Source organism: Macaca mulatta, chromosome 1 (assembly GCF_049350105.2).
Source record: "Macaca mulatta isolate MMU2019108-1 chromosome 1, T2T-MMU8v2.0, whole genome shotgun sequence".
In the NCBI taxonomy this organism is placed as follows: Eukaryota; Metazoa; Chordata; class Mammalia; order Primates; family Cercopithecidae; genus Macaca; species Macaca mulatta.
In genome coordinates, this window is record NC_133406.1 from 109,789,039 (window position 1) to 109,811,563 (window position 22,525).

A 22,525-nucleotide genomic window follows, 5' to 3' on the forward strand; every position below is an offset into this window, starting at 1 on the left:
CCATTGTGAGGGATCCCCTCTCTGGGAGGTCGCAGGGCCCTTTTCTGGAGAAAGACTGGCCGCCTTTCTGTTGTGTGGGAGAGACTGTTTCCCGGCGCCTGGGCCTTCCTGTGGGGTCTGCAAGGTCCCCTCCCCTCGGGAAGTGAGACCCAGGGGCAGCGCCTCGCCCCGCAAATTCCGTTCTGCCTCACCGCGCGGAACTCGCGGGGGAAGCATGTACCAGACCAGCGCCCTCTCGTGCCGCGTCACCCCTCAGCGTCTGCAGGACCCTGGCCCAGCAGCGAGCCGGGCCGGCCGCCCGCCACGAGCGTGCGTAACGTGCCCCCGCAGCGTGACGCACGGGCCGCGCCGGGGCGGATGCGCGGGATGCGTGTCGGGAGGAGCGCGCAGGGGGCGGAGTGCGGGCGGAAGTCGGCGTCTGCTGAAAGGAGAAAGGAAAGGGAGACGCGGCTGGGTGCGGCGAGGTGAGGCTGGGAACCGGCGGGAGGGTGCCTCCTCCTCCTCCCCCGCCCTTTCTGCTGAGGATGGAAGTGACGAAAGCAGCCGAGGAGGTCACTTCCTGCTGGGGTGGATGAGGAGGAGCCGGAGACGCCGCGGAGGAGACCGGACTGAAGACGGACCGTGCCGGGAAGAGGTGAGTCCCGGCCTCGCCTCGGCCGCCGGGCCGTCTGGGTCGGATCCGGGATCCCGGCGGGGATGGCGTCCCTGGGATCGGGGCCGGCCGCCGGGCCGCGTACCCACCCAGCTGGGCCTCACCCAGTACGGGGGGCGGGGGAGGGTGGGAGCCCGTGTCTGTCTGAGGGGCGACAGGGACCCAGGTCAGCGTTCATGCGGTGGCCCCGCGCAGCCCTGAGGCCACGGTTAAGGGAGGTCCAGCCCGGGAGGTGAACGGCAAGGAGGTTCTGGGGGCTGTGGAAGCCAGGACCCGGAGCTGCTGCGGGAAATCCGCAGCGCCAGACTGTGCATGCCTCACTCTTCGGGGAGTGGTCGCGATCAGAGGAAGGGCAGGGGTCCTGTGGTTTGCAGAGTTGAGAGGAGTGGCCCTGCTTGGATGAAGTGTCCTTGCAGTGAATATGCGAAAGGCGTGCAGAGGCGCCTCAGGGCTCCTGGGAAAGGGACTTTTATGGGGAAAATTGGAGAGCTGGAGTGTCAAGAGAGGGCTTCCTTGTCAGGTCATCGTTGCAACGGGATTTGAACCCCAGAGTCGTGATGGTTGGAGGGAGTTCTTTGACAGGGTAAAAGGCCTCACGATCCGACAGCGCATCCTAGGAGTTAAGAGTCCAGGGCAGCTTCCTGGAGCAGTGGGGAAATTCGTGTTTTTCCTCCCTCATTGTCACTAAGATGGAAGAGGAAGCTCTTGCCTCAGCCCTGGTGCCTTGTTATTGTATATCTCGTGTGTGTGTGTGTGTGTGTGTGTGTGTGTGTGTGTGTGTGTGTGTGTGTGTTTTCCTTGTCTGTCTGTCTTCTCCTTCCTTTGGGGTGTTTATCTTGTCCTCGGCCGCTAGTAGTTTTGTAGACTGACACTTGCTGGTCTCCTTGCTGTGTTTGGTGAGAAAAAATATTCAAAAGATCTAGAGGAATCCTAGGTTAGGTGAGATTTCCAAGATAAGGAATTTGTCCCTACCCGGGGGCCACTTAGGCACCTGCATTCTCTCCAGATTCCTGCTAATGTGGATGCTAAGGGCCTGTCATCCACCGTGGGGAACAGCGAGGGTAGATCTGCCCTCTCCTGCCTCCATGTCCCTCTGGCAGTTTCACCCCTCCCTCCTTTTTGCTAAGTGATTGACACAAGCTGCTTGCTGGGAGGAACAGGAAATTTATTGAGGAACTGTAAATCTGGATGGAATGAATTCAAATCGCAGCAAGACTCCCTCCACTCACTGGCCAGAAGGGCTTCAGAAATGCCTGCTTTTCACCCCTTCCTGTTAAATGGAGAAAATGTATAATTTTTCTCAAAGACTTTTTGGGAGTTTGTGTGTGTTTTTTGTATGGAGTAACTGTACATATGATATGTTTACTTCCTGTATCCCAGGGTATTTTTCAAGGAGGAGGGAGCAGTTTCTGGCTGGGAAGAATCTTCCTTCTCCCATCTCACATAATTCAGCAAAATAAATCAAAATCAGATGTTCATTCTTGAGTGGGAATCAGATGGATTTGGGTTTTTTTCACCCTTTAAACTGGTACATCTGGGTGAACTCAGGCTTGTGTATCTTGGCATGTGGGCTTGTCTAGTAATAGAAGACAAACTGTTTGACTTGTTTTGGCTGCGTTTTTGGACCCATTTCACTGTACCCGCCTTTTTTATTTTTATTTTTGTACATTTGAAGGGTTGGTCAGGAGGAGGAAAGCAAATATTAAAGACAGTGTTTACACTTTGTGGTTTAAAGTCAGGTGAGAGATAATTACGGCTTTTGAAGCTGATGACCTGAGGCCCATCATTTGATAATTTGGGGAGTAGCAGTTTGGAGGTGACATGTTTGAAAGAAAGAGAGTTGCATAAGGAAAGAAGAACAGTGGAAAGGAAGTTTGGGGAAAGACTGCCAGAAAACTTTGACAGGATACTAAATAAAATAGCATCTTAGAGTAATTGTGTGGCTTGTGTCTCTCAGCAGGAGGGTGAAAATGAAAGCCGGCTGTAGCATCGTGGAAAAGCCAGAAGGAGGTGGAGGTGAGCAGAAGTTAATCATCTCTGAGGTACCTGGAAGGTCCCTCAGTGGTTCCTGTTCTCTCAACTTGAGCTATGTTCACAAATGTCAGACCATGACTGACAGCCTCTTGGCTAGGTGGATACTGGCAGGATGGTTGTAGGCTTGTTTCCTATGGATGTATATTTAACATGTCTGGTCACCACACCCATATCCCAAGCTTTAGAGTCTCTTTGCTATTAGAGACACACTTCCAACCTTAGGGAAAAGGAATTTTCAGCTGTATTTTCCTGAAACATTAGTTTATCTTTCCTGTTTGTTCCCTTTAGCACTTTCATGTCCTCATAGAAAGTAGGTGTGAGATTTAGTAATGTATGAAATGGTAAGATTAGGACATCTGGTTGCTGCTGCCCAACTCTTACCAGATTTAATGATTGCCACAAGGATAGGTGACTTCTCTGTGCTTTCCTCTCCCCATTGTGGTTAGGCCCAGCTGACTGAGAGTACTTACAGCATGTTTGCAAAGCACTCTAGGTTCAGAGCAGTGGAATGTGCAGTTGGGGTTGCTGGTATGTATGTACCTAGCTCTTAACTAGCTTAATCTTGACCTTCTCACATGAAAGGGTATCAGTTTCCTGATTGGGCCTACAAAACAGAGTCGTCCCCAGGCTCCCGGCAGATCCAGCTGTGGCACTTCATCCTGGAGCTGCTGCAGAAGGAAGAGTTCCGCCATGTCATCGCCTGGCAGCAGGGAGAGTACGGGGAATTTGTCATCAAGGATCCAGATGAGGTGGCCCGCCTCTGGGGCCGCAGGAAATGCAAACCACAGATGAATTATGACAAGCTGAGCCGGGCCCTCAGGTAAGGGAAAGGATTCTCAAATCTGTGTTAACAGATTGGAAGGAGGCTAAGCTGTTTAGTGAATGCTAGATAAAAGGGTATCAGGTAATAAAAGACTACACTATCTTAGTGAATAATGTGTCACTTTAAAGTGGGAGTAGAAGAGCTGTTGAATGTGAGTAGCATAGGCACAGGAGGAGAAAAGGCGTATCTTTGGTTATATGTAGGAGGGAATTCCAATGTGGCTGGCACTGGATCCTGACAGACAGCCGATTCTGCTCTGTAGTGGGCGAGAGTATATGGTGAAACATGGATTGGAGCTCATTTGTAATCCAAAGGATTAGTTTAGACTTCTCTATTAGAATCTGTCAGAATTTCTTTCTTTGGGCTCCCATGGAAGAAACTTAGAAAAGGATGAAGCAAGTTACAGGAGGAAGATTCAATGATACTGACCTATCTATTCAGGAACTATGTCTGTGAGCTCAAGTTGTCCATAGCCTGCTGCAACATGTCTAAAGATTGATCACTCTAAGTTTTCTCTGGTTCTTTTTTCCCCTTGTCAGTCTTAAATTTCATAGCCCGTTAGCCCTCAAGGGGCTAGAAGGCAGTTTATGACCTCTGCTACTGCATAGATGTAAGACTAAAGGTTCCAGATAATTGAAGTTCTCCTGACCTGAAATGTAAAATCTGTGCAGTGGCTTTGCTGTATTCTTTCACATCCCTTTGAGTCTTTGAAGGTGAAGCAGGCCACACTAGCTGCTGTTTTCCAGATCAGGGCATGCCATTGTTTGACCTGCCACCATAAAACAGTTCTACATTCCTTTGTCTATCTTTTGAGCTTAGGCCTCCAGACTAACCACATCAGGTCCGCTTAGTGACTTGTCTGCCCCCACCTGGACAAGACCAAAAAGAGAAACTAAGCAGTTAGTGACATGCAGTGCAACCGGAAGGAAGTGGACTATAAAATTGAAATTGTAGAGAGATGGAGAAGAAAATGTTTGGGGCTAGGATAGGTGTTCACAATCTTAAAGTGAAGTTGTCTTTGTAAACCTCTCGGCAAAAACTGGAGCTGAGTTGAAAATTGAGCTCTTAGGTCTCCTAGATCTACCTGGAGGGCCAGGCTGCAAAAGATTGGTAGTGATTTTTGTAATACTTAGAGCAAGAATTGTTGGTCTCAGTGGCTACCTAAATGTATTGAAAGCTGTCAGTAGCTACAAGACAAATTGACATGCATTCCTGTTTTTACAGATACTATTACAACAAGAGGATCCTTCATAAAACAAAAGGGAAAAGATTTACCTATAAATTTAATTTCAACAAACTGGTGATGCCCAACTACCCGTTCATCAACATTCGGTCAAGTGGTAAGATACAAACTCTCTTGGTAGGGAATGAATTTCGAATTGAAAAGAATTTTTAAAACTCCAAATCTAAGACATAGCATGTTTAGGAAGATTTTAGAAACACTAAAATAATGTGATCCTTTGGATTACCTCAGTGTTCTCGCTCAAGTCGTCTCACTCATAAAGAGAGTTATAGGCTGTGCAGTATCAAGATAGATTTCTTTGGTTTATTTAGTTGGTTCCCTTTTCTGCATATTGTTTGTAATCTCCTAGATACTATTACACTGTCTTGTTTGGGAATGATGTTTCATAGGTTTGTGATGATCTTTAAGTTCAGGACTCAGTTTTAACACCCAGCCCAATGGTTCTTTCATAGATGGGAACCTGTTTCTACAAACACTTCCGATTTTCTGTGAAACTAGCAAGCTCTCCCTTATCAAGTGAATATCATCAAAACCACAGCATCCTTGATCAGAGAAGGGGGAGGTTCACATGTTTGCAGTGAAAAGCAGTGTCTTTGATCTGCACCAGCAAATCCTCAGAGAACAAGATTCTGGGGTTACTTGACCTTCTCTCCTGTTAAGTGCACTAGGGCTTCCCCTCCTGACTTTCCTGGTTATAGCTTTCCATCACAGCTCCCCACATTCTCTCTTGATGTTGAAAGCAGTCTCTCAAAAGACTTTGTTGTTGTGTGGTTTTTTGTTTGTGATTTTTTTCCGTATGCAAATCATACTCCTGCCCAAGAAAATACAGTAGTTCCCCTTTATCTGAGCAGTATATGTTCTAAGACCCCTAGTAGATTCTCAAACCACAGATAGTACCAAACTCCATTCTTATATATGATTTTTCTTCCCTTAACCCCGCTCGTATGTATCTGTGATAAAGTTGAATTTATAAATTAGGCACAGTAAGAGATTAATGACAATAATAAAATAGAAAAATTATAACAATATGCTGTAATAAAATTATGTGAATGTGGTCTTTCTCAAAATATCTTTGTGTACTGTACAGACCTGTTTTCAGACCTCTGTGGGTAACTAAAACAGTGGAAAGCAAAACCTCAGATAAGAAAGGACTACTGTAGATTGTATTTAATTGTTTTCTGACCAGTCCGTCAGTAAGTACTCTGTCATTGTGGCCTTGTATGCTAAGGCAAAGAATGCTGATCATGCAGTAATACAACTTCTCAGAAAAGCTGGAAGAAACCTGAAAAATTAGTGGGGGTGTGGCTGAGAGAACATAATGTTGAGATCCATTGCAGATATGTAATTACTACACAACAAGTTAGGGCAGTTTTAGCTTGACTCTGCTATCATTACAGTTTCATCTCTCCTTCTGTAACCACTCCCTCCTGTCCCTGGGGCATGCATTTAAAAAAAAAAGAAAAAGGGGGGGGTATTGGAATGCATCTCTCTAATTACAACCTGTTTTCTTTCCTTGTGCCTGAGGGAGAGGCGTTAGGAAATCAGACCTGTTCTAGCCACTCAAATTTTGCTTCCTCTATTTCTCACTCTTGCCCCTTCCTTGTATGTCTAGAGGAATTGGGAATCTAGATGTATATACCAACAATTTTAAAGAATTTGTTGGTTTTTATACCCCTTCACCCCGCTCCCAAAAAAGTGTTTCATTCATCTTGTTCTTCTGTCTTTTACCCTTTTTATCTATTGAAAATCCAGAACTTCAGCCACTTGGATAACCTGGAATGGGGCATTCATCAGCCCTGGGAAGTAATGTGGTTTTCCAGGGTAAGGAAACCTGGATCCTCACTCTGGGAAGAATCCGATCTAGAAACTTAACAGTAGTGGCCCAGCACACCTGTTCTGCCTGAAGGCAATTGAACCAACTTTGATCTTTAACCCCAGCTCAAGATCCTAATCAAAAAGCCACAAGGGGCCGGGCCAGGTGGCTCACTCCTATAGTCCCAACACTCTGGGAGGCCAAGGCCAGTGGATCACTTGAGGTCAGGAGTTCAAGACTAGCCGGGCCAATGTGGTGAAACCCCCATCTCTACTAAAAATACAAAAAATACAGGTGGCAGTCACCTATAGTCCCAGCCACTCAGGAGGCCAAGGCAGGAGAATCACTTGAACCCGGGAGGTAGAGGTTGCAGTGGGCTGAGGTCATGCCACTATACTCCAGCCTGGGCAACAGCGAGACTCAGTCTCAAAAAAGCCACAAGGAAAGCAAAACTGTGTCCATTTCGTTTAGTACATTTATCTCTACTACCTTGTTGCTCACATCCTAGATATAGACAACTCCAAAGAACTAGTGTCATTAGTTTATAAAGAACTTTTTGACCAGAAAGGCCAAATGTTGTTTAAGGTTAACTTTATGATAACAAAGGAATATAACATTTATTGAACATCTACTTTATGGAGGTACTTTTGCTTAGTAGTTTTGTGAATTATCTCATTAAACTCTTCAGCCCAGTAAGGTGAATGTCTTGATATCCACATTTTACAAACGATAAAATTAGGAAAACAACAGCAAAGTTAAAGACTGATCAGGGTAGGTTGAATAGTTATCTATTGAACAGTTTCTCAGGAAACAATTCCTGAGAGATTGAGCTATGGAAATCTAGCTCTTATTTAATAGATCATATATTCCTCCTCTAGATTGTGATTCATTTGTTCAACAGATAATGGGAGTTCTTTACCTCAAGGAACTTAGAATTTAGCAGGAGAGATAAGATATGCCGGGTTTAATGCAATGTGAAATGTGATAAGTACTCTAAATAGAGCTGTGTGGATTTAGATCCTGGAGGCCAGTGAGATCATGTCTACGAGGTGGGTTGATAACAGTTGGGGTATTCTGGTCTGTGTATTTTATCATGAAAAGCATCCTATATAATACATTATTAAAATATTTTCTTATATTTGCATAAGAAACATTGGAAAGATACAGAAGATACTGTCAGGATCGGGGCAGGACAGACCAGTTAGGGATGGACTTGATACCTCTCAGTCTATGCCTCTCTACTCCCACCAACCCCAGTTTTTTTTTTTTTTATTTTGGAAAACTCCAAATCTTTAGGAATATTGGAAAAAGGACAGTAAACACCCATATATCCTTTGTCTAGTTTCACTAATGGTTAATATTGTAGCCACATTTGCTTTATCTCTTTCTATTTATATATACTTTTTAAATCTTTTGAGATTAAGTTGCAGACATCATGACATTTCGTCCCTGTGTACTTCAGCTTGTATTTCCCAGGAACAAGGACATTCTCCTCCGTAACCACAATAACATTACCACACCCAGGATGTTTAACATTGATATAATGCTGTTATCTAATACATAGTCCATATTTGAATGATAGTTGTCTTTTTATGGTTTAATTTTTGTACCATGATTATCTAATAAAAAAATTATTTTAACAATGACATGCAATTTGCTATGCTTGGTACTATTCTAAGAGCTTTACAAATATTAACTCTTAATCCTCATAACAGTAGGCCCTGTTCTGACCTATTTTACAGGTAAGGAAACTGAGACACAGAGAGGTAAGCTGTCCAGAGGCACATAACTAGTAAGTGGTAGGACCAAGATTTGAACCTAGGCGAAGACCTTATGAATTCCATTTTGCCAGAGGGGGTCAAAGATTCCAGTGTGCTACTTGTACTAAGCTACAAGGTAGAAGGTACCAGAACTGAGATTCAGAGCCAGTTTTTTTCAACCGCAGTACTTGAATTTCATGGTGACTTCATGGAGGTGGTCTTATAAAGCAATGGTATTCAAACTTTCTTTTTTAGCAGCAAACTTTCTTTCTAAGCAAAACCTTAGGTTTGATATATTAACATATAAAAGTAGGGCTACTCCAGTTAATCAGAGGTAAGGGTTCTAGAATGCTACCTTCCCAGTATTGCTTCTAGTCTCACCTCCCATTACGCCACCTAAATGCATTAGGAAAATACTGCTTATTATGTCTCCTTTGCAGTATACCTTAACATAGGTAAAGACTGAGATTCCTCCAGTTTATTATTGTTATTATTATTTTAATAAAAAACTAGATTTTGGGCCAGGCACGGTGGCTCACGCCTGTAATCCCTGCACTTTGGAAGCGGAGGTGGGCGGATCATGAGGTCAGGTGTTCGAGACCAGCCTGACCAATATGGTGAAACCCCATCTCTACTAAAAATACAAAAACCGGCCAGTCACGGTGGCGCGCACCTGTAGTCCCACCTACTTGGGAGGCTGAGGCAGAAGAATTGCTTGAACCTGGGAGTTGGAGGTTGCAGTGAGCCAAGATTGCCCCACTGCACTCCAGCCTGGGTGACAGAGCAAGATTCTGTCTCAAAAAAACAAAACAACGAAAAAAAAACTAGATTGAATCAAGCATTTCTAAATTGCTTAGGAGACAGGACCTTTCCCTGCACATTGGAAAGATACAGAAGTTACTGTCAGGATCGGGGCAGGACAGACTTCATTCTTCTGAGTACATAGAAGTGGCTTTTTGCTTTTGAGTAGATGTACTCTTAATTAAAAGTCAAGATCCAAAAGAATCAAAAAGGGTAGAATTGTAGCCACCATAATTGGCTAATAGAAGCACACATTTGGCCTGGGACCCTCTTGGCTGTACTCAAATCATTTGCAAGGTCATCCCTCTGTTCTTCCTAATTTTAAGATGAAATCAGTGGCTTTTTTTTTTTTTTTCAATCTGTGATTTTGTTTTTAATTATCTTAAGTTTTATAATCATGCATAATTTTTAAATTTGTGTATATTTCCTCTACTTAATTCCTTTTAAGTTGGCAAAAGCACCATTTCCAATCACAAATACATAGCAGTTCTACAGTATTATGTTTCTGAATGGCTGCTTAAAGACAATCCCAAATTATAACTTAGTCTGAATTAGATAGTAAAGAATTAATAAGCATCTGATCCTATAGAATACCTATAAAATGTGAGAAATGTTAAATCTTTATTTGATATTACACATAAACCCACTAAAATGCCTTTCAATAAGTAAAAGGAATCATTTTAGATACAGAGAATTCTAATTAGATTGGCTATTGTTAAAGCCAAAAATATAAAGTAGACATTGCTACCTTATATTCATCCCTTGCCTTTAAGAGGCAAATGAACATAAAACACTGGTGAATCTTGCTTGGTTCCGAGACAGTGAAGGAATTTCCCCAGTATTTAAATACATTCACATAACCAGTTATGTAAATCTAAATATAAAACCCATTCTCCAATAGGTTCTAAGATGGCATTCATCATCTTTGTGAAAAGTTGAACATTGCTAATGAAGTCCAGTCATATATTTAGAAGGGGTAAACAGTGATAGAGAGCATTTACTAAATCGGAATTACTATTAAAATTCCAAAAGCCAAACATACTCATCTAACCTCAAATCAGTCTTAATTAAATCAAGACTGCCCAACAAAAATAATTCTGTCAGTCATTCATGATGTGGATTCTGGTTTTTGAGATCTGTTAAATTATGGTACACATAAAAAAGTCATGAGGCTTCTGTTTTGTAATAAATAACGGCAGTGTCCCGTTATTACCCATTAGTAGCTTTTTTGAGATAAGCTATCAAGTCTACCCTTTTCTGCCTCTTCTTAATGTTGGCAAAGATCATTTCTGTTGCAGGGATGTACTTTTTGGCATTCTCCAAATACTCCATCAGTGTTCTTATTGGCATCTGTGTAAGAGAATCCAGTGGCCTGGCCTGTCTTCCACCCAAAGAGACACGGAGATTAGGCCCAGTCTCGTGCTTGCCTCTCTTTTCCACAGTGTCACATTGGGCACGCTTCTGAACACAAATCTTCTTGCCTTTCTCAACATCACCCGTATTTAATTCTCTCTTTCATCACTGACACTATGAAGGTTCCTGCTAGGAAGCCAGACATCCTGCCCTCTCAGTCAGATGCTTTAAAAAAAAAAAAAAAAAAAAAAGGCCTGCAGAACAGTTTTCTGTGGAACATTAGTTTGGGAAATGAGGCTCTGTCATAGTGTTATTCAGTCACATGTACCTAGAAAGCTACAGTCTTACAAATACCAGCAGACTCCAGAGTATGCTAGACCAAGAGGAGAAGGCACCAGCTGATGGGAAGCAATTCCTAACCATACCATATCTGTGTGCCTTTTTTGTTTCCATTTCTAGATCACTATATTTTGCTTAAAATTTTGGGGTTTTTTTCTATTTTTTTCTTCTCCCTTTTTCCTTCTTCCTTATTCATCTTTGCCTCAGAACCCTGCTGATGTTGTTTTAGAAGCTGCTGACACTTCTCAGGAACCCACAGGTTCCTGAGGCCTCAGATGGCATACCTTTTTCATGTCTCATCAGGAGGACCACTGAGGGAAGTTGAGAACCATGAGCCACTAAAGTTGACATGGGCTGGGCACAGTGGCTCACAGCTGTAATCCCAGCACTTTGGGAGGCTGAAGCGAGTGGATCATTTGAGGCCAGGAGTTTGAGATCAGCCTGGCCAACATGGTGAAACCCGGTCTTTACTAAAAACAACAATAATTAGCTGGGCATGGTGGCCCATCCCTGTAATCCCAGCTGCTCCAGAGGCTGAGGCACGAGAATCACTTGAACCCAGGAGGTGGAGGTTGCATTGAGCCAAGATGGTGCCAGTGCACTCCAACCTGGGCAACAGAGCGAAATCCTGTCTCAAAAAAAAGAGAAGAAAAAAAAAATTAGACATAAATAGCACAGTGTATGTTATCACTTAGAGCTTTACATTTTAGTAAGCAGACTTGGAAGAAGGAATAGTAGGTCCTGGATTTTCTCCCAGCCTCTTTAATGTTTAAAAGCAGGTTGCAAATGGAGATCATTCAGTAGAATTTGTTAGAGGAATGTGGATTCGGAGAGATTGAAAAATATTTGAATCTCTGTGAAGTAGTGATTTGTATATCAGGAATGATAAAACACTTGGCAATAAGAACTTACCTTAACAAATGTTTAGCCTTTTTAAAAATTAAGCTGTTTTTACTAAAATATGTTCTGTGTATGTCAGGTACAGGGTCTTTGAGTTTTTAAGGCATTACTTTACATGCATGTCATTTCCAGTTTTGTATGGTTTGCTTGCTTTTTATATGTGGCCAAGCGGTGTATCCAGGAATGGGGCCTTGGCCCAAGCAGAGCCTTCTTTGAAGGTACAGTCAGCCAGAGCAGCTCTGTCCCATCCCCACATCCCATCTTGAAATATATCTTTATTCCAACAAGGAAAAATGTGATAGCATGTGAGTAGTCTAGGCAGTGAGTAAACATCAGAAGTCCTCTTGTAGCGAGTATCTATATGTTGTTATTATTTTCTATCTTAAATGTTCTTGAATGTTTATATTTCAGTAAACCTCTACCTCGTCACACACACACACGAATATATATATATGGCCAAAATTACGGAAATAAGAAAAGACTATTTGCAGAGCTAAAAGTTGAAACAGGTAATATATACACAATATTTAGAGTTGCAGAGAAGGCTGTTGTACCCATTCATTCCTTCCACTTAATATTTATTGTGTACTTCTTAATTGTTAAGTCCCGAACTGCGACGTGTACAGTTGTGAACAATAGGAAGTCCCTGCCATGTGGAATTTAGGTTTTAGAATATGGATAAGCAATTACAATGTTTTTGACAGTAAGGAGTACTGTGAAGACAGTAAAGAGCCTAGAAAAGGATGACAAATTTAGTAGAAGCAGCTGAATAGTAGTTACTAGGAAGTTGGAGAACTATGGGATTCAGTCCAGTTGGAATGATTGTTTCCTATTACTACTAAATATTTTGCACTTAGTTAGCGTAAGTGATGATAATGAATGAGCAGTCCTCTGATGGAGGCTTTTGTATTTTCCACCATCACAGGTGTGGTTCCTCAGAGTGCGCCACCAGTGCCAACAGCCTCTTCCCGGTTCCATTTCCCACCTCTGGACACCCATTCTCCAACCAGTGATGTGCAGCCGGGACGGTTCTCTGCTAGCTCCCTAACTGCTTCTGGCCAGGAGTCCAGTAATGGTACTGATAGAAAGGCTGAGCTTTCCGAGCTGGAGGATGGCTCAGCTGCTGACTGGCGCCGGGCTGTGGATCCCATGTCCTCCAGGAATGCCATTGGCGGAGGAGGGATTGGCCATCAGAAACGCAAGCCTGACATAATGCTTCCTCTGTTTGCTAGGCCAGGGATGTACCCTGACCCCCACAGTCCCTTCGCTGTCTCTCCAATCCCTGGCCGCGGAGGTGTCCTTAATGTCCCCATTTCACCAGCCCTCTCCCTGACTCCCACCATCTTCTCCTATAGCCCATCACCAGGCCTGAGTCCTTTCACCAGCAGCAGCTGCTTCTCCTTCAACCCTGAGGAAATGAAACACTACCTTCATTCTCAAGCTTGTTCTGTGTTCAACTACCATCTGAGTCCTCGGACTTTTCCCCGTTACCCGGGGCTCATGGTTCCACCACTGCAGTGCCAGATGCATCCTGAGGAGTCAACTCAGTTCTCCATCAAGCTGCAGCCCCCACCAGTTGGGCGGAAGAACCGGGAGAGGGTTGAGAGCAGCGAGGAGTCAGCACCAGTCACCGCACCCACCATGGCTTCTATTCCCCCAAGAATCAAGGTGGAACCTGCCTCTGAAAAGGATCCTGAGAGCCTCAGGCAGTCAGCACGAGGGAAGGAGGAGCACACTCAAGAAGAGGGCACTGTGCCAAGCAGGACCGTTGAGGAAGAAAAAGGCACCATCTTTGCCCGTCCTGCACCACCCATCTGGCCCTCTGTGCCCATTAGCACCCCAAGTGAAGAACTTCTGGAGGTGACTGAAGATGGTGAGGACAGGCCTGGCAAAGAGCCCAGTGCACCTGAGAAGAAAGAAGATGCCCTGATGCCCCCCAAGCTTCGGTTGAAGCGGCGCTGGAATGATGACCCTGAAGCCCGGGAGCTGAGCAAGAGTGGCAAGTTCCTCTGGAATGGGTCAGGACCCCAGGGCTTGGCAACAGCAGCAGCTGATGCTTAGAACTGGAAGTGGATTAGGAGCTGTTTATACTATAATCAAATACATACATGTATTTATGTAGCAAGAGTTCAGGGTAGGGGGGAGGGAGTTAAACTGGTTTGATCATTCTGGGGGCATAGACTTGTATTTTTATGTTTTGGGGATGGGATGGGGTTATCTTCTGTTGTAAATTAGGTGGGATATGAACACACTTATTTTCCTGGTGAGTAGGACACAGGGAGGGTATTGAACTCAAAGGAGAAGGAGCCTCTATTTCCTGTTGAGGCTTACACTTTCTGACAAGGAAACTCCCAAAAGGCCAAGATACTTTTTGGTCCCATGATAGTTCAGGTTCCAGACTTCTTTCTTTTCTATTGTATTTATATGTGGAAAGCCATTAATGAATTTATTTTGCTCCAAGAGATATACATAAAAGGGAAAGGGGCATGGTTGGGAGGTTGGGCAGTAAGACACCATTAATACTAAGTATTTTGCCTGAAATGCTTCTTTATATTATTTCAGGGGAGGAATAAGATAATCTCAGACTTACTGGGGTGGGGCTTGGGGAATGTTCAGATGTTACTCTTTTTCTTCTTCCCTTTTTTTTTTTTTTTGGATTGGTGGTGTTTGGCTTTTTTTTCTTTTCCTTTTTAAAGAAAATGTTTTCAGGAAACATGAACAAACGTACTGCCAGTTATAGTGGGACTGGGAAGGCACAGGAGCTGGCAGCCTCTCAGCTGCATAGTTGAGACAGCAAGCCCTGCTGTGAGCTTCTCAGACTTTTCACCTACTTCACCTATTAAGAAGCCATGAGGAGTTGTAAACTCTTGTTCAGGGAAGAAAAGAGGGCAGGAGGAAGTAACCCAATGCCTTTAAAAACAAAACAAATGAAAAAAAGTATTCATTTTTCCTTTTCTATTGTGGGTTTGGGGAGCCAAACCAAAGCGTGACTGTGAGCAGATTCACTGAGAGGCGTGACAACATTATTGAAGAGGTCTTTCCATTATGTCTGGTTCTCTTATTTTCTTAAGTCAAGCCTTAACTATGAACATACTTTAAGATGATACGGGTCTGTCACCATAAACCTGTAAAGGGCATGGACAGCTTTTCACATAATCCAGGAATGTTGAGACATGGCTAAGTTTCTAGCTGATATTTAGTCATTTCCTCTTGATATTGTTGGGATGGGTAGCCAAAAGGCAGGCTTGTGGGAGTTAAGAGCCGATGATACCTGGAAACATGGAAGGTAGCTGGGGGTACAAGTGGATGTTTGTTGAGACTGAAGAAAGAGGTGGAAAGAAGACACAGAAGGCAACCAGATGCCAAACGGCCTGGCATGAATGAAAGAGTTGGCGTCTGTCCTGTTGTGGTGTTCCCATTCTTGCCATACCCATTTGCCCAGATCGTTCTGATTCTCATGTTCAATTGACTATCCCACATGAGACTCCAGTTTGTAGGCAGTGAGGAATTGTTTCTTCCCGGGAAATTCCCTTCCAGCAACTTCAGAGGAATGGGAAAGTATTCATCTTACGTGAAGCAAAGGAGCCTGGACTAGGGGCAGAGAGAAAGAAGCAGCAGCCAACCTTCTATGTGTGTGCACATGTGCCTATGTTGTGTACATCAGTACCTGACTGTGGCTCAGATCTGCGTAGCAGCAGGGAGAGAAGAAATCACTCCATATCTGATGAGAGGAAGGGTGGCACAGGGATGGTGTCTGCAATTAGAGACATTCCTGACTCCACCTTAGCCTAAGCAAACTTTATATACTGAGTAACATTTGAGGGTTGTCTTTTAATGGTGGGGGGTGTTTTTTCCTTTTTAGACTACATTGCTTAGACAAGAGAGGGAGGGACTCAGAAAAGGTTAACGTGGTGAGGGAGACAGTAGATGGCCTGGGATGACTTGAGTCCATCATACTACTGTTTGGCAGGTGTCCTCCCCCTTGTTTGATTCAAATTCCGTGGAGTGACCTGCCTTTCCCCAGGAACGGGACTGAGAGGGTGGTCCCCAGCAACTCAGGCTGCACAGGGCTCCCCGTTCAGGCTGCCTTTTCTCTGCACGTCGACTTACCTCTGAATCAGAAAGCAAGCCCAGCAGGTGAATGAGGGATGTCTGCTTGGCATTGCCCAATCTAACCAGGGAGGCTGGCTGGCCACCCACTGTCCACTAGAGGGGAGAGCCAGCAGGTGTTGGTATGAACTCAGGAATAGAAACACGAGGCCTTTTTAAATAAGAGGGAGAAGAATCCATGATGCATACCTGTAACCCCCTAGAACCCAAGTGCCAGAATTAATTCCTAGATGCTGCTTCTGTTTGAACAAAACGTCACTGCTTTTACACTTGAAAAACAACACACTCGAAAAATGTTCAACTCCATGAAAAATATTTTTTGGCTTTAAGAAATTGTTTGGTGTTTCACTGTTTCCTTTGATTGCCATTCCACCAGTAAATTGTTGGTTGATTTGCACTGCACACTGGGGTTGGGGTTGGTGGGGGAGGGTCCTCATACAGAGCCGAACTTGGGGTTGCTCAGGAAGTGGACCAGGGAATGTGGAGGTCATTGACATTGCCTGGGACAAAAGAGCGGGAGATAGTTTTTCTCCCCTCAGCCCACTCCTGGTAGCACCTGTCGCCAGCCTGGTGCAAAGCCAGGCCTTTCTCTTCTGTGAGCATCTCATCACTGTCCAGCAGCAGGTGGAAAAAGGGGGAAAACAACCAGACATATTTTTTTCTCCCCCATTTTTTCCACATTTTGCTGTGCCAAATGTTTAAAATTTTGCAAATATAAATCTATTGAAATTTCATTAATCAAGAGCTTCTTCGTGTAAAGTTTGCTTTTTTAGCTATAGAAAAAGAAAACAGTAAGTATCTCTTAAGGGCATCCAGCCTTGCTGAGCTCACCTTTTTTCCTGAAGAATGGGTAAGAGTGAAATATTTAATATAAACGTTTCACCAAGTCCCTTCACCCTAATTTTGAAGCTGCATTTAACCCAACTCACTAACACAGGGAATGATTGCACCCTAGTCCTATGTGGGCCAAGAAACTTTCAGAAGCATTAAAAAAATAGTTGAAGTATATCACTTCTCACGAAGTGGATAGAGTCAGTTGGCTGTTTGTCCCTTGTTTTTTATTTATTCCATAATTAATGTTTGTGCTTTTTGTTTGGTAAACAGTAATGGAACGTACATTTTTACTTTGTTTAGAAGACAACTTTGATTCAGTCTTTCAAGAACTGTTCCATTCTTGGTTTCTTCTTAGGGGGAAAAAAGTTACCAGTTAATTTGTTTTGAGGTATTTAAGCATTCTTTGAGTTATAGAATTGTGATGCAGGGATTTGTGAATGAGACATTTACATGTGAACGGTGACTTCACTAGTTACCTGCTTAAGCAGAGTAAAGTGTGTATATGTACATAAAATGTAAGTAATCTTAACTCCATTGTGCAGTGCCTTTTAGATGTTCCGCTTTCTATAAAGTCTTCAAATTTTTGCATATATATTATATATATGATGTAATGTTATAGAAATATATGTATAATATACATATTTTTTTCCAGGGGTATCTGATAGCTCTGTATTTTGTTATGGAAGTTGAAAGAAAAAAGTATTTTACCTCAGAAATTAAAGTTAAATAAGAAAATACTTTTAAGTAATGTTTGCTGAGAGTCGGTTTTGTTGTTCATCATACACTGTGCTGGGGTGGTCACGCCAGAGAATTTGCCAAGTCTGTCCTCGCTCACCCACCCTTATGCTTTTTTATTCCTATTGTACAGGTACCAACATAGTAAGGAAATAGGTTCTTTTTTTTTTTTTTTTTTAAATTCTGAATCCTTTATTCATTTCTTTTTTTTTTTTTTAATTATTATTATACCCATCATTCTTAGCAAACTATCACAAGAACACAAAACCAAACACCGCATGTTCTCACTCATAGGTGGGAACTGAACAATGAGATCACTTGGACTCAGGAAGGGGAACATCACACACCGGGGCCTATCATGGGGAGGGGGGAGGGGGGAGGGATTGCATTGGGAGTTATACCTGATGTAAATGACGAGTTGATGGGTGCTGACGAGTTGATGGGTGCAGCACAGCAACATGGCACAAGTATACATATGTAACAAACCTGCACGTTATGCACATGTACCCTAGAACTTAAAGTATAATAATAATAATAAAAAGGAAATAGGTTCTTAACAGTTCTGGAGATTTTCCATTTTCTTGAATGAATGGCTGCTACCAGGTAAAACTTAACTGAAGCCAGAGACCCAAGTTAGGTGGAAATTTCCATCTCAAGATTATTGTGAAGATTCTTTAAGAGTACATGTCAAAGCCAGACACAAAAGACCACACATTGCCTGATTCCATTTACATGAAGTGTCCAGAATGGGCAAATCTGTAGAGACTGAGCACACATTAGTGGTTGCCAGGGTAAAGTGGGGAGTAACCATTAACAGGTCAGATTTCCTTTTTAGGGTGATGAAAATGTTCGGACTCAGTGATAGTTGGACAACTATTTGAATATAACAAAAACTACTGAATGACAATCACTCAAAGGGTGAATTTTGTGGCATGTAAATTATATCTCAGTAAAGGTGGTTTCACTGGGTGTTTTGGGGTTTAAGTACAAAACACCTTTATTAAGGGCAAACCAGTACTAGGCAAACAGTATTTCCCAGTAGATGACAAGGATCCAGAGGGGTAGGAGGGGATAATGGTGGAGTACTGAATATCATATAACACACTTTCAGAAAAATGGTGCCAGACAGTAATCTCGTTTCACCCGTGGGAGATAGGCAAAGTGACTTTCTGGAGGTCCCAATATGCCAGGTGTTCAATTTGGCATCTATTAAAGGGCACTGTGAGTAGTTGGGGAAGGCTGGAATTGAATGGTGAGGGATGTGGCTGAAGAGGCCAACTGGGATGGATTAGGAAGGATTGCATTTTATTCTAGCAATGGCCATCTTTGGTATTTCACAAAAGAGCGGGCTGAGCCAGGGAGGACCATCGAAGGACATTGCCCTAAGAAACTAACTACCCTGTCAGTATATCTGCTCAAAAAGACAACTCATTTAGGCAAGAAAAAGGAAAAGTGATGGGCTGACTGGTCGACGCCCTGAAGTAACCAAGTCAAGAAACTGGGTATGGGCTTGGATGAGACCCTCCAGCTGGGAGAGCCTCCTGCTTCTCTTCCCTCCTCATTGCTGAAAGCAAAAGGAGACCTGTTTTAGGAATGAACTTGCACATAGTTTTGAGATCAGAATCCCAGACATCTGGTTCTGCCAGCCTAAGTTGGCCACTCAGTGCTTAGAATTGGATGGTGATGAGTTGAATTCTGAGCAAAGAAGGAAAACAGTGACAGCATTTGGAAAAGAAGTAAGGAAAGAGATGAGGCCTGGAGGGTGAGGACAAAGGGGAAAGGTAAGCCTCAGAGCCCTTGATGGTGAGTTAGGGAATAACCAACTCACCATGATTTCCCTGTTACAGTCTTTAGCAGCTCAGCAGGCCCTTCATAACCTGGCCCCTGATTTCCCTTCCAGCCTCATCCTTCACCACACACCCATGCGGACACACTCTCTCCCATACTACACAAAGCCTAAGCTGCGCCCAGTGCGGATACAGCAGTTGCCCTGTGCCAGGACCGACTTATATCAACTCATTTAAGCCTCATGACAGCCCATGGAGGTAGGAGCTGTGTTTCTTGCCATTTTACTGTGGGAACACTGAGTATCAGAGGAGCTAACCGGCTTGCCCAGGATTCACGCCCCAGTTCCTGTGCTCATAACCACTCTGCCGCAAGGCCTCTCTGCCATGCTGACAAACTGCCCATTGGCTCTGTCCCTTCCGCCTGGAACACCCTTCTTTCCCCCACTTCACCAGACAATTACATCTTACCATGCGGCATCCAACTCAGATGTCATTGCCTCCATGGCCTTTCCTGGAAGGTCAGGGGGCACTCCTGCGTGTCCTGTCACAGCCCTCACCACACTGTGTTGTCATTGCCTGCTTGTCTGGCTTTTCACAGAACAGTCAAGAAGCTGCAGGCCAGCGCAGGGTTCAATTCAGCGGCCTTTCTCCAGTGCCTAGCACACTGCCTGGAGCCTGAGGATGCTTGATAAATGTTTAACAAGTGAATAACAAGAGATGTATGAAGGAGGTGTGACTGTTGGAATAGAAGATGCAGGTTTGGAATAAAGATGGGCAAAGGGATGAGGGGAGAGTGACATGGGTATAGTGTCAAGCTCCCAGCCCCAGTGTAGAGGCCGCCTGCCCGAGGAGCTGCATCTTGAGGCCCCTGTTCGATCACAACCTTCTTCCACCCTCCCGGCCCCTGCATCTACCATGGCTCCCTGTCTCTCCTCTATCTTCAGCCTCTCTCCTCCCCTCTATCTGCAACTGTACTCCCTCCTCCCTTCCTTCAACCCTGCCTCCCCTCAGAATACACACAGGATATATTTGTAGGGTATTGATCTACTCAAGCAGAATGTGCAGAGAAAAATGAACTGAAATTATAGAGAACCCTCCCACTAAGGGTGCTCCTCTGGCCTCCCAGTTTCCAAGACACCTATAATCCTGAAGAACCCCACCTGGGCTTTCCCTTCCTGCCCCCTCCCTAGGATTCAGGCAGACTCACTAATTCCAACTTCACTCACCCACCTCTTGTTCCCGCCCCCAAAAAAAAGAAAAAGAAAGAGGATGAGCAGGAGGACAGCAGGAAACCCCAAGGAGGCCTGCTGTTTCCCACACGTCCCTGCACCTCTCCTCTCCCGGGCTGGCTGTGCTGCCTCCCTGGGGAATGGAGAGGCTCTGGAACTGGCTCAAATGCCATAGTCCCACCTCTGCCACTTACTGCCTGTGAGGCCTCGGGTGGGCTATGGAACCTCTCCGTGCCTCAGTTTCCCTATGTTTTAGGGCTATTTCAAGGATTAAATGATGCACATAAAGTATTTAGTGAAGTGACCACGATGTTTAAGTGAGGTCCCACTCCATCATCATGGTTATTTGACTCTACGGCTTTGTGACTTCACATCGGCTTTTTTTGGTACCACCATCCCTGTCTGACAGATGAGACAAGTGAGGCCCAGAGCAGGTGGCCTATCCTAATGATTCAAACCGAGGTCTCCTGACTCCAGATCACATACTTTCCCCACTGCTTTGAATCTCTGAGGCGAGGATGGGGACAGTTGTAAGCAACGTCTAAGAATCAGACATGCGGAATAGGAAGAGGAGGGGGAAGGCCCAACCTTAAGTGTTTCTCCAGGTGTCAGGCCACGTGTCCCAGTCTGGAGTGTTGACACCCTGGCAAGAACACAGCAGGAGGGGGAACAAACACCTGTGAGCAGGCCCAGGGGAGGGTCCCCTCAGCTCTGGTCAAACAGGCTCCAGGGGGACTGACAGAGGAAGGAGAAAGATCAAAGATCAAAGCCTTCCCAGAATGCAGGTGAGCCCACCTGGCTCCCCCGTGACTGACAGTGGAGGCTAGGCCCGGGTTGATACAGAGATAGGGCGGAATTGGGGGTGGGGGTCCCCCTCTCTGTCTCCAGACCCCTGGCTCCAGTATCTGGGATCTGGTCTAGAGACAATGGAGAGTGGGCCATGAGCCCTGCAGAGGCAGCCAAAACAAGAAGTGACAGTCTGGGACCCGGTGGCAGCAGGCCTTTCTAGCTTGTCTCAGTTCTATCAGGTTGTCAACTCCAGCCCACCTTCAGCCCAAAGCCTGGTCTAGGAGACAGTCCAAGCCTTACAACCTGGGTCCCAGAGAGCTAAGGGCCAGTGAAGGGAGAAGCCACTGGCCTCTCACCTGGTGTCCTTCAGGACATCACCAGGGAGGGGAGGACAGAAGGACCCCTCTCTCCAGGGGGCAGAGGTCAGCACCAGATTCTGGCTGCAGGGGAGGGACCCTCTGTTACAGAGAGTCATTAAGCCTGCCTTCTGTTTTTTCCCAGGGTCTCTCAAAGAGAAGCATGAACAGATGATGGCAGGCAGGGTGGTCAATCTGGTGAGTGTTCCGGAATGTAAGTGTCTTCTTTGTATCACTTTTGCCCCCTCCGTAACTAACTGGAAGTGAAGGGGAAACTGAGGTATGTAGGCATCAATCTATCTTCAGAATAAAACAGGTACGGAAAGTTTGTTTTTATTCTCCCACTTGTAGCCCAGCCGGAAGAAGTCTTCATCTGCATGTGTTGAAAAACGTTGCCTCTCTGCTAACCAACTCCTCCTCCCCTCATGTTAAAAGTAACAGTGAACATCTATATGTTCTTGTCACTGGTGTGAACTAACTTGATCCACAAAATCACCTTCTGTGGAGAGTACTATTCTTATGCCCATTTTCCAGATGAGGTTTAGTGAATTGCCCGAATTCAACACAGCTAGTGAGTAACCCAACCAGGACTCACCGAGTGTTTCTGACTCCAAAGTTCCTGTCTTTTCTCAGGTGCCTCTCTGCCTCTCAGTGGCAATACAGACAGCGGGAAGCGGGGGTCGGGATTGAGCTGCTTTAAAGAGGCCCTTGATTTCTCTAAGGAACTTTGCGGAATCATTGCCGGTTTGAGCTCCCCTGGAACAATCTCAAGGCCCAGAGACGGAGACTCATACATATGTTCAGGCAGTCATTCATTACAGGAAGCAAACATTTGCTGAAGGACTGCTGGATGCCAGGCGGTGGCTGGGAGACCTGGGAGGTCCCTGCTCCCTGGGGCCAAGAAACCAATATAATGAACTGAAATACAAGGCAGACTGCGGCCAGGTAACAATAGTCATTCATTCAT

The 22,525-nt window shown here is 44.7% G+C and overlaps 1 protein-coding gene across 4 annotated transcripts; it reads left to right on the plus strand.

Annotated features, from left to right (window-relative positions):
• The first annotated feature begins 554 nt into the window (after positions 1-554).
• On the plus strand, positions 555-17,399 carry ETV3 (ETS variant transcription factor 3). 4 transcript variants are annotated; one of them, XM_015112523.3, is made up of 5 exons: positions 555-634; positions 2,610-2,668; positions 3,269-3,506; positions 4,734-4,849; positions 12,644-17,399. In XM_015112523.3, the coding sequence occupies exons 2-5, from the start codon at positions 2,623-2,625 to the stop codon at positions 13,777-13,779; spliced, it is 1,536 nt and encodes a 511-aa protein (XP_014968009.1). In that variant the 5' UTR covers positions 555-634; positions 2,610-2,622; the 3' UTR covers positions 13,780-17,399. The 4 variants fall into 4 exon arrangements, with proteins under 4 accessions (XP_014968009.1, XP_077797897.1, XP_014968015.1 ...); XM_077941771.1 differs by having other exon boundaries at positions 4,734-4,846; XM_015112529.3 differs by having other exon boundaries at positions 2,613-2,668.
• The last annotated feature ends 5,126 nt before the right edge of the window (positions 17,400-22,525 follow it).